Source organism: Parasteatoda tepidariorum, chromosome 4, assembly GCF_982258835.1.
Source record: "Parasteatoda tepidariorum strain Cologne lab strain chromosome 4, Ptep-v5.0, whole genome shotgun sequence".
NCBI classification, from domain to species: Eukaryota; Metazoa; Arthropoda; class Arachnida; order Araneae; family Theridiidae; genus Parasteatoda; species Parasteatoda tepidariorum.
Genome location: NC_141758.1, coordinates 44,745,191 through 44,764,105, shown reverse-complemented (window position 1 = coordinate 44,764,105; position 18,915 = coordinate 44,745,191). Strand labels below are relative to the sequence as shown.

Genomic DNA, 18,915 nt, shown 5'->3' with positions numbered 1-18,915 from the left:
CTTTGATACTTTATATTGTTGTCAGATTTTAACACGTTCTAGATTTTATATGTGCAAACTAAGTGCAGAATAGTTAATCATCTGATTGCTTAATTATTCTAAAATTATTATGATTTTGTCAAATTGATCATTATTTGAATGATATTTGTTTATTTAATCTTTTGAAACAGATGGGATCCTTTCATATATTTTTTCTGGGACTCTAATTACCAGTAAAAATATATCTTGATGTTTTTTTAATTAGTATAAAAACAGTCCAATAGTTACTAAAAAAATCAGTTAGATTCTTGTAATTATATTTGTACTAAAATTTAAAAAAATTAGTTTGAATAATATTTATTTCATTCATATTCAAAAAATCATCAATAATTGATTTTGCAAAATAAAGAAATTTCAACGATGAATAAATGCTTCGCTTAAATCTAAGTAAGTGCAAATTTTAATTATTGTTTGGAAGTGAGCTGTGTTTGGAAGATTACCGTAAACACAGAGAAAGACACCGTTGTTTCATGCAGTATTTTATAACCATAAATAATTAAAATATAATATTTTTCACTTATTTTAACCTAAATTAATAGAAAATAATTTTTAAAAAAAATATGTAAAATATGTTTAATAAAAATTCTGCATTAAGGGGTTAATGATACTTTTCTTCTCTAAGAAATAAACCATTAAATAAATAAATCGAAATCAACTACTGTAGACATACTATTATAAAAAGGTTATTAAAAATGTTAATGATATTTATAATTACCAAGCCGTTATGAAGCAATAAAAAAATAAATGCACAACAAAAAAATATGAAATGCAATTAGATGGTTAACCAATAAAAAAATGAACAAATGGAGGAAAAGAAAAACACATTTTAAGTTGAACATTTATTTTATTTTCGAAACAATTCAACAACAACATTTCAAAGCATTTACGAATCTTAAAAAACAAATGGCTTTGAAATTCCTTTAATTACATGACTTAGCACACCATTAAAAGATTTCACTTTAGGTAAAATCTGCAGATTAAGCTATAGAGTAATAAATATATACTTATTTATCACAGTTCAAAATTGCTTAGAGTCTTAAAATATAAAAGGAAAAATACACATTGCTAATAATATAACATTTATAGAGCAACATAGAATACACATCATCTATTATTTATCACATTGTAGATCATAATTTTATTTAGGAAGGCAAACAGCCAAATAAAAGTTGTTTTGAACCTTGCATTCAGCATTTTATCAAACATTCATAACAGTTAATATAATTTCTAAAACAGCTGGACCTCAGAGGAATCACTCACAAGGAATGCTGTATAATGTTCAGGGAAATTTCTCACCGCACAAGACTGTTGCTAAACAACCATGGGGATAAATATGATATCTACAGATGAACATTAATTAATTTTATCACAAAGAGATGAATTTGATAAAAATTTTCCTAACTGCCAAACTTTTCTATGAAAATTTCCTCTAGAATTTCTTTTCAGATAAGTTCATTGCTAAGCAACTATAATTTTGGTCCTTAAAGGATAAATTAAAGATTTCTAACACTTAAACACAGGAGTTTGATGAAATTTTTCAAAAAAAAAAAAATTTCCTCCAAATCAATTCCATTGCTTAAAAACTATACTGATAAATTTTATATTAACAGGGAAATATAAACAAATTTTATTACCAGCAGAAAAGATGGAGAAAAACTTGTTGATTTTTTGATAGAGAATTTCCCTGAACACTGCAAAGCATATAATGATATAAGCATATGTGATAAAATGCCATTCTTAATTGAGCATAAAACTGTAAGAGTCCTTAATTTATCTTAACAAAATTTTAAATTTTGGCTTAGTTTAAGATAATGTTACCCATAAAAAAAACTTTTAAGGAAAAAAGATTATAAGTTTTAAAAAAAAATTCATTCAAAACCTTTAACCTCTTATTAAATAAATTTCTAATTTGCAGCAACAGAATTTTTTTTTCGGGGGGGGGGGGGGGGGATTTAAATTTGCTTTAAAAAGCGAGGGTCTCTATTTTAGATTTTGTGATAGCCATTGAATGTTATTTAGCATATCTATTTCTCAAGATATTGAATTGTTTACATACTTTTTGAATCCCCTGTATAGATTTTTTATTTACGTTACCTCTAAAGTATAACAAAACCCAATAAAACTAAAAAACAGAGATCGTAAATGGTCTGAGATTGGATACACTATCAGAAAACAAGAATAATTCAAAGTAAAATAGACATCCCAGGGTAAACAAAAAAGGGGTAGACCTAAAATGGAGTCGGTGATATGACGGAGAACTATTATAAAAGTAATAAGACAATAAACAAAACATGAACCATAACTCAGGGAATAGAGCAATCACCTTCCAATGAGGTGAACCGGATTAAAATTCCAGCAATGGCTGGTCAATTCCAATTCCGCACCCGGCTCGCACCAACCACAATGCTGACGTAAAATATCCTCAGTGATAGACAGATCATGGGTGAGAGTCTCCTTGCAATCAGGTTAACCATGGGAGGTTTTTCGTGGTCTTTCTCTGCATGTAAAGCAAACGCAGGTTGGTTCCATTAAAAAGTCCTCCACAAGGCTAATTTCTCCTAATACTTAATTGGGCTCAAAATTGCAAGACTACAGAGTTGAACATTAGTAGACGTAAAACCAAAAAATTGGGTCGGCTGTTCAACGACGGTTATAAAATAAAATAAACAGAACATGGAGAGAGATAAAGTATTTGGCGCCACCAACAGAGTGAGATGGAGAGACATAATATTACTCTTTACCTCCCCTTATCTCGTGCTCCCTATGGCCTGAAGAGGTAGAAGTAAGAAATTAAGTATGTAGAAATCAGTTGGCTGTTAAAAGATAAAGCACGAATATTGGATTAAAAGATAAAGCACTAATAATTGTTTCATTTCCCAGAGGTAATCTCCAAACTATAGATAATCTGTACTTTACCTACTAGGCATTCATTGAAGTGAAAAAAGATCTAGGCTGGAAGATTTCTGTACGCTTAAATTAACATTATTTTATTTAGTTCTTTTTCACTATTTAAAAAATCAAGTTATACACTCAACAAATTAAATGATAGAATTAATTGCTTTAAAAACTATAATGCAAGGAATCAAAGGGTTTAAAATGGTATTACAATTAAGGAAATAAATATGTCATTTATTTACTTTTCAAACTCTAATAAATTGTGTGAATAAATACAATTAATAAATTAGTTGATAAAATGAGAGAAACAAACTTTTGAATTTTAACAAGACATAAATCATTAAGACGCACATTATCTAGGTAAATTGTGGAAAACTCTTGATTCTGCTCTTTTACGGATTACCCTGGTTAATCTGCAGCTTAGCTATGTAATGTGCATATTAACAGCTTTTGAGCTTTAACAGTAGCACACACGCCAAACACAGATGTTCAATAATGCAAGATTGCAAGGTTCATTTAGTTGAATGTTGTTAAGACAAAAATATCTTTGTATTCTCACTATATAATAAAGAAATATTTACTCATAAAAACCATCGTTTGAGCATCATGTGTGAAATACATCTAACAGTTATATTTGTATGACTGTTTAAGCAATGCATAATATTGAGTGCAATTTAAGGAAGCCATTTAAGTACACTATTCTTAAAAAATAGAAAGTTTCATTCCAAAAATTCTTAATGGGAAATATTAATACTGGTCTAAAAAGACAGTATTTCCCTCTAAGTCAAAAGTTATTCTAAGTACAAAACTAAGAAGAAACTAACCATTTTCTTACACATTAATTAAGACAATAAATTTTGGAAAAGAATAAAAAGGAAATTTTAACATCTCATTTAGAAAAAGAGAGAAAAGATTTTGATTTCAGTGTTAGTATTAACTTTCTAAGTTTTTTCTCTTGCTGAAAAAAAAATTATTTTGGTTTAATAATTATTTTCTTCCAAAAAAATTTCTTCAGAATTTAAGTAAGTAGCTGCCAGTTTCATACTGTAACAAAAATAAACATCTGGCCTCATTTTGTACACCCAATATTTATATCGGACACAGAACAATAAAAATTGCGACAATATCGTGCAACATTACATGAATTATTAACTATGAAAAGCTTAAAAAAAGTTATAATATCAACTTAACCTGCTTTCATGTAAAATTTTAATTATCGGTCACATAAGCAGAAAAAAAATCAACACAGAATTCTGAAAAATAATTTTTTCTTAAAATACAAATAAACTAGAAGCAGTTTAACATTAAATAAACTCAACTATCACACTGAATATAACTAATAACACAAACTAACAATAGAACAAAAAAATCATTATTTAGACACAAGAAAAAAAAGTAGTGATGCATCTTGACTACACATATAAATAGCTTTATATAATCATATGACAATCACACTTTTCCAAAGCTAAAACTAGAGAAATCCTAACAGAAATCTTCATTTAAAAATAAAGATGATTAAAGGAAGATTTTAAATTAAATAAAAATTGCTAACTAAAAATTTAGCAAATTTATAAGATTTTTGATTTTTTAAAAATTTTGAACAAGAGCTTGATACATGAAGGTTTGAATAATCATCTAAGAAGTACATTGATTCTAAAGTAAAATACATGCATTGTAGTTAATTAAATTTTATGCAAAATATACAGTTATCCAAAAACATTAGGAAATATATAATTTTACTTTATTTAACATATACATTAATGATAATTAAATATGTATCTAACTTTACATGGATTAAAAAATATGTAATTACATTTATGCCAGTAGTTTTATGAGTTTGTTCATGTATGATGTTTTGTAAAGGAAGATCATAAAAATAGTAACATCATAATCTGTAACATCCATTGTACCAACACAAGGAAGAAAAAACTTTTTAACTTAATATAGACATGTTTACAACAACAGATGAATCATTTAAGCTAATCAAAAAAAAATTTAATTAGATGAAATTTAGTGATAAATAATTACAACCAGCCAATTAAAAACTGACAAAAATGAAAAATAAGCTCTTTTTAAGTGTCTTACATTAATTAGCTTTTACAATTTAGAACTTATAATGATTTTAAGAATCCTTATCAACTTAATGAGCTTTTAATAATCAAAGTCAATAGCAAATAATAATTCCTTTAAAAATAAAATAAAAACTTTTAAAAAACCTGAAACTCAGAGCCTGAATCAATTAAAGTCAACAAAAGAGAAAAATAGGTATTTTTCAAGTGGCTTAAAATAATTTTTTTTTTTTTAAATTAAGAACTCTTAATCATTTTAAGTAACTGTATGAACTTTGCTTAACATAGCTTTTGATAGGCAAAATAATAATGGTTAATGAGAGATAAATTTTTTTACAGTAAGCTATGTACATAAAAACAATTATAAAAAAAACTAAAATTCCATAAGAAAAATTAATTAATTAACAACATTCAAAAATGAAAAATTAACACGTTTTAAAGGTCTTAAAAACAGATTTTTGAATCAAGACTTAAGGATTCTTAAGCTCTATATGAACTTAAAAATCACTATGAACTATCTATATGAACCCTAGTTATAAACTTTATGGTGAAAAAGATATTTTGGCAAAGCATTTAAACGGTTAAATTTATGCCAAGATATGTGTTGATAATTTTTTTTAACCAAGGTAATTCAGAGATATCTTATTTCAAAACTGAACTTATCAAACTAAAATAAAAGGCTGATCTAAGTTACAAATAATTAAAAAAAAAACAGTTAAAGTCTAAATATAGACAAAACAGTGAAGGCATTAATATGTGAAATATTGATAAATATTTATGTCATAAAAATTTACATCGTTCTGAGAAAAAAAGGCATATTACAATTAGATAAAATCAGGAAGACCTCACACGTATCCTTTAAAAGAACTAACAGTAATATAATTTTCACAATTACAACACAAAAATAGATCAATCAGTTTGGCATACATGAAGATGAATAACTAAAAAAAAAAGTTTAAAAATAGCTTCTTAAAGTATAACACAATGTCAAACTAAAATGAGGGTGAGGTAATTAAAAGTTTAGACCTAAACTTAATTGTGAAAAGTTTATGTTAATGTATAAGAAAAAATATGATTTTCTGGAGAGAACAGTTTATAATAATAGATGGGAAAATGTTTTTATAAATTCAATAGAGAAATTAGTCTGAGTTCTTTAACAATATTGAAAAGGTAATCATTCTAGTGGCATTAGTTAGCAGCTTAATTTATGATTTCTGCAGTGTTAATAAATTTTCAAATGAATTTTATAACTTTGATTACATACAATGATTTTTCAAGCACAATTTTTAATAATTTAAAATACTTTAAATAAAGCTCTTAACCAGTGCAGTGAAACGTAACTAATGTGCTTCAATATCATCACAATTTAAAATAAAACCACAATTTAAATGAAAACCACAATTTAAATGAAAACCAAATTTAAATTAAAGTGATTTTACTATAAAACGGTATTAACAAAGACAATTTTCAAAAAGAAAAGGAGGAGTATTAACCTTTACAAACAACTGAATTTATTTCTTAAGAATAAAGCTTGTGAAACAAAGTAAGCATTCAAACTAAAAAAAATAAGTGACTAGACGACTTTCACGTAAACAAATAATTTTCTTAGACTCATAATAATAAACAGATGGAAAATCAAAACCAAGTTTTTAAAGAAACAGCAAAATGCTCTTCAATCCTCTGTAAACGTGCATTCAGGTGGCATTATAGTCAGTGGTTTAACTGCACAAGAAGGCCATTTTAGAAAATATATTTCAACTTCAATAATATTTAAAATGTTACAGACAAATTTCAGGAATCTAAATAAATTAGTATTTTTTTCTTTTTGCTGTTAAATCACTGATTATAATGCTTTTAACTAAAACATGACTCAGAATAATTTTGAAATATATCACAAGTGCCATCACAAACCATTTGTTTGGTTAAAAACAAAGAATTTTTATTTTAAAAATAAATTTAATTTCTATCAATTAATTCATGAAATTAACAACAAAACAGATCAATAATATTATAATAACTCCTAGAACTATCAGATTTTTTTTTTCAAAAAAGTCAATTAAACCTGTCAACATGATTTAATTTTTTTTAATGACATTAAATTTTTAAATAGAATTTAAATTTATTCTTAGATAAGAAAGCTTTTCTTCAAGCAAGAAGCAAAATAATAGAATATTTATGTGGTTACGCTTTCCTATTATAATGAAATTTTTTTCGGATTTATTTACCATTTCCTTTCATCATATTTGTTTTTAACCACAAAAAAAATATTGATCAATAAATTATTATAATATAAAAGCATTAAGCAAGTATTTTAATATTATGTATAATAATTTAATAATGCAAAACATACATTTATACATTCATTAAAAACCGTTTCAATTACTTACTATTCCTATAATTCAAATAGGATGAGAAAAAAATATTATTAACAATAAAACTTAACTTTAATCATCAAAAATTAAAGACAATTCTCAAATAAATTTTTTATGGGGAAACACATAAAATAAAAATGAGGCAACATAGGCTTATAAATGAGAGTGCACAGTGATTTGAACAAAGTGGAGAAAAGCAAAATATATAATTCGTAACAAATTTGGCTTCAAGCTATCGAAATATGATACCACTAACATTACATTTCATAAAATGTATTTGATGAAAATATTCACTGTAGATTTTTGTTTTTAACATTCATTGAAAAATGTAAAAAAAAGTATAAAAAAATTCAGAGGTAAAACACATCAAATTTTGTTAAATGAACAATTGCATAAGAAATATTCATAATATTTAAGTAATTAATAATATAAAACTTTGAGCATTAAACTTTGGCATTATGGCAGTACCAATAAAACATAGAGCACCAAGCCTCTCACGGAAATACTCACAAGACACTAAGATATATATTCCGAAGTTTATACTGATTAACCCTAATTTTCATTTGATTTATTTAGAAATTTTTTACATAACCCTTTGAATATCCTAATTATTGAATTCAGTCCTTTGTTTTGTGTACTTTCTTATAATACAAACTGATTCCCTCCCCCCACCTGTTATTCCAAAAGATATTAACCATTTAATTGTCTTTTTGGTGTAATTCTGTTTTCTGATATTCATGCTTTACAACATAACAATCTGGTTTCTCAGATGTTATTTTAAAGGAAAATAGAATGGATTGAACTATTGTCAAAAAATTACTTATTTCAAAAAATTCCTGAGGTTTAAAAGTTAATAAAATATTCCTTTTTTGGAATGAAGAAATAAAAGAAAGAACGGATATTTTCCCTATTTAATTGATAGAGTGTTAGTGATTCCTCACAACAGTGCCTACAGGCCTATTTTGACTCATCCTCCCCCCGATTGGAGAAGCCTCCAACAGTTTAAACTTAAGAACATTTATAAAGTCATCTTGTAAATGACTCTTGTAACCAATTAAAGGGACCATAACATATCCAATTTACAAACGCATCTAGTGACGCTACATTGGAGCCTTTGTTTAAGTTGTGTTACTTCAATAAAATCCTATTTATGAAGTGTCAAAAGTAATTCAAAGCATAGTTTTAAAACTATTTTGCTAGTTAAAATAGTATTTTTTGCTTTTTTGCACAGATAAAAAACTAACTAAATACTTAGTGATTTTTACCTAAAGACATAGTGAAATTTTTAAAAAAATACACTTACAATTAAAAGTGAAAAGAATTGCTACTAAAGATGATTTTTTTTATCTAATAACACATAGAAATTTGTCATGGCACATACGCTATGATTGTCTTCTAAAACCGATTAAATAATTCATAAAATAAAAACACTCTATGATTTTTTCAGACATTTAACACTAATGCTGAACATTTTAAAAAGAGAAATGTTCAAATAAACACAAATCAGTGACAGCTTTTTCTTTTAAAACTTTAATCAATCTGCAGGACTGTGACGCAAGTAATCAGTATCTAGAAAAACAACAATCACAGAAATATCGTCTCGAAAGTTTCTCACTTGTTCATCGGGCAAAGATAGCATAGCAGACAAACGACTATGCTCAACTCCGTATTCAGTTCTACCTAGAGCATTTCTTATTAAATGAGTTGCTGCATTTTTATCAGTTGGTTGTTTAGAAAGACCAATGTGCCTTTGAACTAATATTTCATTAATGTCATCCAAACTCATGCGTCTTCGTGGTAGTCTTAGCAAATCTAAAGTTTGTTTACCACTCATATGTTCCCCCACAAATTTGACAACTTTATGTGGTAACATCTGTTCCCACAAACCATCAGTAGCTAAGATCAAAAACTTATCACGAGCTGTCAGATGATGATGAAATACTTCTGGTTTGGCAGTTAAGTAGGGCGGAGTGTAGTAATTTGGCGGCAGTATCCCAGCTCCAAACATTGGCACAAGTAGCTTTTTCTGCAGAGCAGTTTTCCATTTATACGGATAATCACCAAATGCTCGCAATGGCGCTAACTGTCCCAAAAGTCTTTCATTTTTTATGACTGTGTTCATTTCTGACTTAGGATGTTCAGACATTACACGTCTCATCTCTTCAACATTATCTGTGTTATGCTCACTTCCTAAGGGTTTACATATCCATTTGTTTGCATCTGAAAGAATTCCCAGAACAGCGCGACAGTCACCACTGGTCGCTAAGTGAAGATGAGAACCATCAATGTGGGCAACACATGCACAAGCACCCATAATAGCAAGAGCCAATAAGTCTATGTTACTGTTGGAAAATTCCTGGATTTCTCGTGATATATCATTATCTAGCTTTACAAAAGCTTGTGAAAGAGCATTCTGCATTTGAAAATCAAACTCTTCATTCTTAGTACCTAGAAGTTCTTTGGCATATCTTTTCAAACTGTCGTTGTGTATGTCCAACATTTTTGAAGACAGCCTCTTTTCAGTATAATGTTCAATTAACTGACCACATAAATTAACTTCAGAATCTACTAATTCTTGAAGAACGGAAGCAGGCAAAAGTTTAAGAGCAATGTAATCGAAGAGTCTGTGACTTAAAGTTTCAGCAACTTCACCTCCACCATGGCCATCAAACACACCAAAAAGTAAACCTGTAGTGTACCTGCACCTGGCAATGGAAATCCTATCTTCAATTGGTATGTTGGAGGATAATTGATTTGCTTCAAATGCTCTGACAGAGAATGAGTTGACTTCTTGATTGACTTCATTGATTCTTAGAAGGGAAGATACCTAAAATACATAAATGAAGATTTTAGAATTAATGGGGGGGGGGGGTATTATTAAGCTATAAATAAAGTAGATTTTATAACTAAGCATAGGTTATTAAGTCATAACATTAACTTCTCCCAAATTTAATTATTTTAGAAAATTAAAGATTCAGAATCCCTTGTCACATCTTTAAGCACACCCAACCGAGCAGCAAAATAACTTGGGCCCTCCTTGGGCCAATATTCATGAATCTTGGCTCAGTTAGCGTTCAAAGGGCCTTTATTTTTCCAATATTGGCCCTATATAGAATTTTCTGATTCACCAGATATTTTACAGCCACTTTACAATCAATATCATTCCTATAATAATAACTTATTAAACATATCGGGAATCTAAAAACGATGTCAAAATGAATGAAAACGATAAATAATAGTAATTGCCGAAAAAGCATCTTAAATAAATGTGGATTTACGATGGAATCTTCGAGAATCAAGGAAATAATCAAGAAAAGACAAACAGCTGCCAAAAAAAGGATCTATAAACAATGTGCATTTACAGAATCGATATAAATTGAGAATGTCGAAAAGTGACTCCTTAAATCAAAAAACTCGCTTGTCGTAATAACATGGTACAAAAATTATCAGATAAAGAAAGAATAAGTAGAAATTTCTAGAAATAAAGTCAATCACAATGAAATCGTTGCAAATCGAATGCTTCAAAAAGTGATAACTCAAATTTGAAATGTAAACGTCATATTAAAACTTATAAAAGTATCGGGAAAAATTTAAAAAACCATATGCAAATGCCCCATAAAATTATAATAAACTGTTAAAACAAGTATTAGGTTTTCTGAAAAGTTCGCGCCAATACATTACCTTACAGAATCGACACGAACTTTCAGAACGACCCAATATCATCTAACTACGGGAAATAATAATGAAATCGTCACGAATTGAGTGTTGTAATAGCACGGTATTAAAAATATCCAATTTGAAAAATCATGTGTAAGTGACCAATAAATGATAAATAACTGCCGAAAAAGCCATGAAAAACAGCTTCGAAAAAATTTCAATGAAACGAAGTGAAATTACGATAGAATCAAAACGAATTGAGCGCATTAAATAGTGATAACTCAAATTTTAATTTCGATCATCATACTAAATTTGTATTTGTAAAACTGTATGACAAGGGCCAATAAAATAATAACTGTCGATAAAACCTATCATAAAACGAAGTGAAATTAAGATGGAATTGTCACAAATTGAAGGCTTCCAAAAAGTTATAGCTGAAGTTCAAAATAGGAATGTCATAACAACGTATTTAATCTATAAGAATTTTTAAAAACATATGAAAACGATCAAAGAAAAAAACAATTAATTACGGGCAGAATAAGATTTATTTTGGCCAAAAATTATCAAAAAACCACATGGATTTACAACCAAAAAAAAAAACGGCGTGAATGATCTGTACGCAACAGAGTTACAGGATAAAAATGATCAGCAGACATTTTTTAGAACACTCATTTTTTATTATTATTTTTTGATCTGTTGCCATTCGCAACTCTCATAAAAATAATATGAATAGACATGTGACATATGATGTTCCTACAATACTCCCTCACCAGTAACTAAGTTACGATGCTAGGCAAGTATGTCAAATTTGTCATATAATGATAATATAACAGCATATATACAGGTCAAAAATTATACTACATAATGACTCATCATAATACGAAAACATATATACAAGATATTAATATAACATATATTCAAATTATACCATTCTAGTTTCAATGCAATAAAAAATATATATATAAAATAAATGTATATGTATCTAATTAATACAGTTTTGTTCTGAAAAGCGAACAGGCTTTTTTATTTTTCTGCCAAATCTAGACATTTTAACATTTTGCTCGGAATTGGCTGCATTTTCTTGTAATTTATTTGATGTTAAACATTCGTTAGGTTTTGCAGCTTTTAGGTTTTCATCGTAATCTGGATTTTCCTTTTCAGAATTCAGTAGATAAGCTGGTTTAAGCCTGTCTATTGAAATGCTTACGTTTTTTCCTTTATAACTAATTACAAAATACTTTTCTGTCTTATCCATCACTTTATAGAGTCCTTGATAAGGAGACTCTAATGGCTTCCTGACTCTATCGATCCGCATAAAAACATGTGAACATGAACTTAAATCTTTGTGCACAAATACTTTGTTCCTTTTGAAATATTTTGACTCTAAAGGTTTTAATGTTTCCATTTGATGTTGAAGATTGCTAATAAAGTTTTCCGTGGATGTTGTCACTTTTGAGTTATCAAAAAATTCACCAGGAAGTTTAATGCATTTACCATAAACCATCTGAGATATTGAATAGTTGGTGTCATCGCGTAGAGCAGCTCTGAGACCGAGTAAGACAGTAGGAAGAGTTTCAGACCATTTAATAGAGTTGTGTGCCTTTATTGCAGTTTTCAATGTACGATGTTGACGCTCAATTTTGCCATTGCACTGAGGATGATAAGCAGTTGTTCTGTTGATTTTTACTCCACATAAGTTGGTAAGAGATTTAAACGTTTCAGAATCAAACTGTGATCCTCTATCGGTAATTACTCGGTATGGCACTCCAAATCTAACTATCCAATTTTCATAGAAACATCTGGCGACTGTTTCGGCTTTGATATCAGGTATAGGAACTACTTCTATCCAGCTTGTAAAACGGTCAATACAACTCAAACAGTATCTGTTTCCATTAGATGGGGGTAACGGTCCAATTAGGTCAATATGTATCTCGTTAAATCTTTCATCGGGTTGTTGATATTCTCCAAACTGGGATTTAGTATGTTTTGAAATTTTGTTTTTTTGGCAATCAATACAGGATTGTGCCCAAATTCGAACATCTTTTCGAATTCCAGGCCAAATAAATCTTGACGCTATCTGTTTGATAGTAGATCTGATTCCTGGATGAGATAAACCATGTATCAGTTTGAAAATAATCATTCTTGAATTTTTAGGTATATATGGTCTAATTTTATTAGTAGAGATATCGCACCATAGAAATTTACCAGACTGCAGTGGTTGTTGTTTAAATTTTAAGGTTGTGTCTGATTGCATTAGTTGTTTTAATTCTTCATCACTACTTTGATCATCAGCAATTTTGTCATAATCTACACTAGTTACTTCTTGAATTCGAGATAACGCGTCTGCGACGATATTATTTTTGCCAATAATGTGTTGAAGGTTAGTCGAAAACTGGGATATGTACTGGAGATGTCTATTTTGTCTTGGAGATGCTTTTTCATTTTTTTGTTTGAAGGCAAAAACCAGTGGCTTATGGTCTGTAAATATAGTAAATTCTCGACCTTCTAATAGATGTTTGAAATGCTTTACAGAAAGATATATCCCTAATAATTCTCTGTCGTAGGTACTATATGATTTCTGTGCATCATTTAATTTTTTTGAATAGAAAGCTATCGGTTTCCAAGCACCATTTTCGTATTGTTCCAATACAGATCCGATTGCGAAATCTGAAGCATCTGAGCAAAGGCATAGAGGTAATTCAAACTTCGGATATGTTAGCAAGGCTACATTGGATAAGTCTTGTTTGCATTTTTCAAACATGTTAATAGCTTGTTCAGTCCACATTATTTTTCTTTTGTCATTTTTATGAGCTCCTTTCAAATATTCGTGGAGAATTGCTTGTGTTTTAGCAGCGTCTTTGATGTATCGTCTATAATAGTTTATTAGACCAAGAAAGGTTCTCAGTTCACGTATAGTTTCTGGCAACTTGTAATTATGGATTGCTTCTACTTTTTGGGAAAGGGGCTTAGATCCTTCCGAACTGATTTCATATCCCAAAAACTCCAATTTCTCCACAGCAATGACTGACTTGGAGATATTGATTCTCAGGCCATATTTATCTAATTTATCAAAAAGTTGTTTTAAATGAGATTGATGCTCTTCTTTGTTTCGAGATGCCACTAATATATCGTCTAGATAAGGAAAAACGAAATCAAGTCCACACAGAACTTCATTTATGAAGCGTTGAAACGTTGAAGGTGCATTTCTGAGGCCGAAACTCATAACGTTGAATTCAAAGAGTCCGAAAGGGGTAATTATTGCAGTTTTTTGTTTGTCCTCTTCATTTATAGGAAGTTGATAATAAGCTTTAAATAAATCGAATTTAGAAAATACTTTGGTGTCTTTTAAAATATGATGGAAATCTTCGATTCTTGGTATTGGATATCGGTCTGGTATTGTTTGGTCGTTTAGTCTTCTATAATCTCCACATGGTCTGTAAGACCCATCCTTCTTTTTAACCATATGTAAGGGACTTGCCCAGGGTGATTTTGAAGGTCTAATAATCCCGTTGTCTAGCATGAATTGAAATTCTTCTTTGGCTATTTTCAATTTTTTTGGATCTAATTGTCGTGCCTTAGAAAACACAGGTTTTCCCGTTGTGGCGATAAAATGTCGAATTTCATGTTTAGCATCACTAATTAATAAGTTTGGCTTAGTTAAATTTGGATATGAAGAGAATAATTCAGAAAACTTAGAATTTTTATCCATAGTGGAAATTGTTTCCGTCATGCATATTGGAGAAATTTCTCCTTTAACTATTAAATTGGTTACTCCATCAATTAATCTTTTTTCTTTAATGTCAATTAATAAATTAAACTTATTAAGGAAATCGGCCCCTATTATTCCTTTATTAATTTTGGCGATAATAAATGGGAAATTAAATGAGCGGCGAAGTCCTAAATCAACAGTTAATATTTTGATTCCATAGGTTGTAATCTCGGATCCATTTGCTGCATATAGTTTATAATCGCTTGCACTTTGATAACTTTTATTGGCGGGTAATGGTAATAAACTGACATCGGCACCACTGTCGATAAGGAAGTTTATACCAGTATTCCTATCTCGAACATACAATCGAAATTTACGGCAATCATTTATTTCCTCAGCAGCAGAATCTGCCGCCAAGTCTACTGCTTTTCCCTGTTTTCCGCATCAGAATCATAAGAACATGGTTGGCGACATTTACCAGGTAAACATTTTGAACCAAATTTAAAATGGTAGTAACAATATTTACCATTCCTATTGAATGCTTTTATTGAATGACTGCGACTTCGTGGTGTATTTCGGTAATTATTTCTAAATTTAGATCTACTACGGTCATTTATTTGCAGTGAATCAATTTTCTGTTCTAATGCTGCTATTCGTGCAATTAAAGCATCATTGTAGGTAACATTTGGTGAAACAGTACATATTTCTTCCCCAGTTTTCATTTCGTGAATTTTATCCGCCATCGTAGACAGTTTATCTAAACTTTCTTCACTGACAAGCAGAATATTTCGTATAAAATTCGGCATTTTATCAAGCCATAAAGATTTTAACACTTTTTCTGAAAAATCATCTGCTCCTAAATTTTTCATTTTTTGCAAAAGTTGGCTGGGCTTGTAATCTCCAAGTTCTAATCCTGTAACTAAGCGCTGAATTCTCTTGTTTTCGCTTTCTTTAAACGTATTTAAAAGTCTTTCTTTTGCCAAGGTATATTTGTTAGGCTTAGTGTCTTTAATAATGTCCCAAATATTTTCTACATACTTCGGTTCCAGTTGGGATATCAAATAATTAAATTTGGTTTCTTCAGTTGTGATCTTATTTATTTGAAACTGTGCTTCTACTTGGTAAAACCAAATGTCGGGTTTCTCTCTCCAAAAAGGTGGAATTTTAATGCTTACTTTATTAGCTTCGGCGTCCATGACGATCGTTGCTTCGATCTTTTCACTGTTTTTTGTAGTCATGTCAAAAATCCGGGTCACCAGTTGTACGCAACAGAGTTACAGGATAAAAATGATCAGCAGACATTTTTTAGAACACTCATTTTTTATCATTATTTTTTGATCTGTTGCCATTCGCAACTCTCATAAAAATAATATGAATAGACATGTGACATATGATGTTCCTACAGATCCGCCTCCACTTTAATATGTCGGGGCGCATATTCAGATTCAAAGGGCATGCAGGGTGCCTGTCTCAAAAATCCTGACTAGAATGAACCCTGTATTAAGTATTGTTTTATGAACTTACTTTTACTATAAAATTGTCAAATCAGGAAGATTCTATTTTTTTATATCTACAGATTGTATTCAATGAACCAATCAAAATTATCTATCATTTTTTTTTTTTTTTAAAGTGGTGAAAGAGTAAGCTGGTATAATATTAGATTTAATGAAACAAATTTAACATTATTCTCAGAAAAAATTTATGCATTAAATCTTTGATTATAGAGTTAATCCTTTATATTTATCTCTTTTGTTTAAGCAAATTTATGTAATTTAAATTTCTGAAAATCAAATTTTTTTAGTACCTTGGTACTGTAGAAAAAAGGGACATTTTTGGTATCGTAACTACAAACTGTTCAAGTAAGACCGTAAATCTTCCAAATGTTAATAGCTTGTCTTTCGTCTTTTAATCCTTCAAGTTATGTTGTGTTAGATAGGACAGAAATTTTTAAAAATATTTTGTCTATAAAATTAGAGTTTTTTCTTTTTATATATCTGAATGTTTTCAAGAAATAAAAAATTTAAACTGCACAAATTTAAAAAATAAAAATAAAAAATTATATTAAAATTGAACTGCCCAAAATAAAAATTTTGTGTTATAACAAACTTGAACAAATACGTTTATATTTCTATTACTTTATCATGAATCACACATATGCTTACAGTTCTAACTTTTTTATCTCAAATATCTTGTAAGATTTTTCCATGAAATTAATATTCTTAGTAGAATTTAGAAATAAAAACCAAGTATTTAAAATACCCAAACATTAAATAATTTCCTTTCACTAACTTTTATGAATTAGTTTACTGATTAAGTAATTTTCATTTAATAATAACCATAACAAGTTACGTTTCTTTGCAAATTTACAAAGCATGACTGAAAATATGCATTTATTTATAATTTGCATGAAAAAAGGAATTAAAGTATGAGTGTATATATATATATCAGGAGTCTGTCTAGGTTTTTCTGAGGGGTACCGATTTTGTGAAAATTTAGACAGAATTTGAGAAAATTTAGGCATAATTTGTGAAAAATCAAAAAATAAATTGAAAAATCAACACAAAAATAGGGTAAAAATATGGATTTATCCTTTTTTACGGAATGCAAAAATAAAACTTTAAGAAAAAGTATTTTGTGAAACCACCGTTTTTCCTAATGTTAAATTTGTGAAGGTACGGCTAAACGGTAGTAAATTTGGCCTAGGCAGACCCGCGGTATGTATGTGTATATATATATATATAAAAACAGGTAAGTCATTAAACTGCATGGTGGAAATTTTTTATAATACAATCATAAAATTACATAAATGGTTTCTGTCCGTTACTATATATATCCCTAACATAAGAGAATAAAATAATTTAAACTTCTTACAAACAGAGCAAAATTTTTCTTTTTAAGTAGCATTTATCAAATGACACCCCTAACAAGTTATACTTTTCAGCAACTTTCCATACATACATTTCCTATATACACATATATTTGTAATTTTACACAAAATAATGCAATAAGTCATATCAGCTGCAGTTTAAAATAGTAGAAATATCAATAAATTTATATACTGTTCTTCTGATTTAATCAGCATATTAAAGAAAAAGGGTAAACATTCTTAAATTTGCATGCTATGTCACTATGGTTGGGAAAATATTTTCCATTCAAGCAAAATTATGTATAACATTAACATAAGAATAATAAAATAATTAAAACCTATTTCCGAACGAGTAAGATATGTCTTTAAGCTATTTTTATCAAATGATACCCATGACAAGTTATATTGTGCTGCAACTTTTCAAAGCCTGGCTGTGTATATACATTTATATTTTTGCACAAAACAGGTGGTTAAGTAATGCAACAAGCCAAATCATAGATGTTATTCAAAATAGAAAACTTATAAATCTAATATGCAGTCCTTCTGACTTAATCAGCATATGAAAGAAAACTGTAAAAAAAATTTCAAATCTGCACGTTATGTCACTATGATAGTTTTCATTCCACCAATTAATAAGGATTCTGTATGATATTTTAGAATAAATCTGTAACATGAGAGTAATAAGATAATTTAAAACCTCTTGCGGACTCAGTCTTGGTTCCCCGTAAGAATGACATCTTCGCAAAGCAGGATGCGACCGGCAAGCTGTCATGACTCCCCTCTGTACTAGCAAAACAGTCTTCGACCAGCTGATGGCCTGGGACAAACTAATGCAGCTACGCAATACGCAGGGGGCCATGGCGCAAGACCAGTGACCTATAAGTTAAACAAGCTATAATATTATTTATAACAATATAACAACATTATACAATAGAAACAACAAAGTAGAATAAATTTACTGTCTTCAAATGTAAACAAATCTCGATGTTTTCGCAGAAATTTTTAGATTACTGTTGCCATCATGATGGTTAGCGCTTAAAAAATTAACCACTGCGCATAAATCGATCCGAAGAGCCCCAGAACTTGACGATTGCCAAACAAGTTTTGGTTTCGTTCTTCAATTTTTTTTTACTTCAGCGAGAAAAATTAAATTCTGCAGAGATTAAATTTATTTTTCACTCCTCGCTATCAAGTTTAAAAAGCTGTAATTTTGTTTTTTACAGCATTTTTGGGTGACCTTCAAATGGCATTCAAAAAAATAAAAATAGTTAAATAAAAACTATTTTTTTGATCAGAACGAAGGATTTT

At 29.1% G+C, this 18,915-nt stretch overlaps 1 protein-coding gene across 2 annotated transcripts; it reads right to left on the bottom strand.

Annotated features, from left to right (window-relative positions):
* Positions 1-7,675: 7,675 nt before the first annotated feature.
* Positions 7,676-18,845, bottom strand: Pdp (pyruvate dehydrogenase [acetyl-transferring]-phosphatase 1-like protein, mitochondrial). Of its 2 annotated transcripts, none has more exons than XM_016051044.4 (3): positions 18,567-18,845; positions 18,305-18,483; positions 7,676-10,202 (listed from the first exon to the last, which is right to left on the bottom strand). In XM_016051044.4, the coding sequence occupies exons 2-3, from the start codon at positions 18,464-18,466 to the stop codon at positions 8,910-8,912; spliced, it is 1,455 nt and encodes a 484-aa protein (XP_015906530.1). In that variant the 5' UTR covers positions 18,467-18,483; positions 18,567-18,845; the 3' UTR covers positions 7,676-8,909. The 2 variants fall into 2 exon arrangements, with proteins under 2 accessions (XP_015906530.1, XP_015906532.1); XM_016051046.4 differs by having other exon boundaries at positions 18,305-18,499; positions 18,567-18,685.
* Positions 18,846-18,915: the final 70 nt, after the last annotated feature.

What these genes read in the sequence shown, in the direction of transcription:
- Pdp (XM_016051044.4), bottom strand. Translation starts at nt 18,466, where the DNA reads ATGGCCCCCTGCGTATTGCGTAGCTGCATTAGTTTGTCCCAGGCCATC. An exon ending in CAAGACTGAGTCCGCAAGAG is followed by an intron (nt 10,203 to 18,304) that starts GTTTTAAATTAT and finishes TATGTATTTTAG; the next exon opens with GTATCTTCCCTTCTAAGAAT.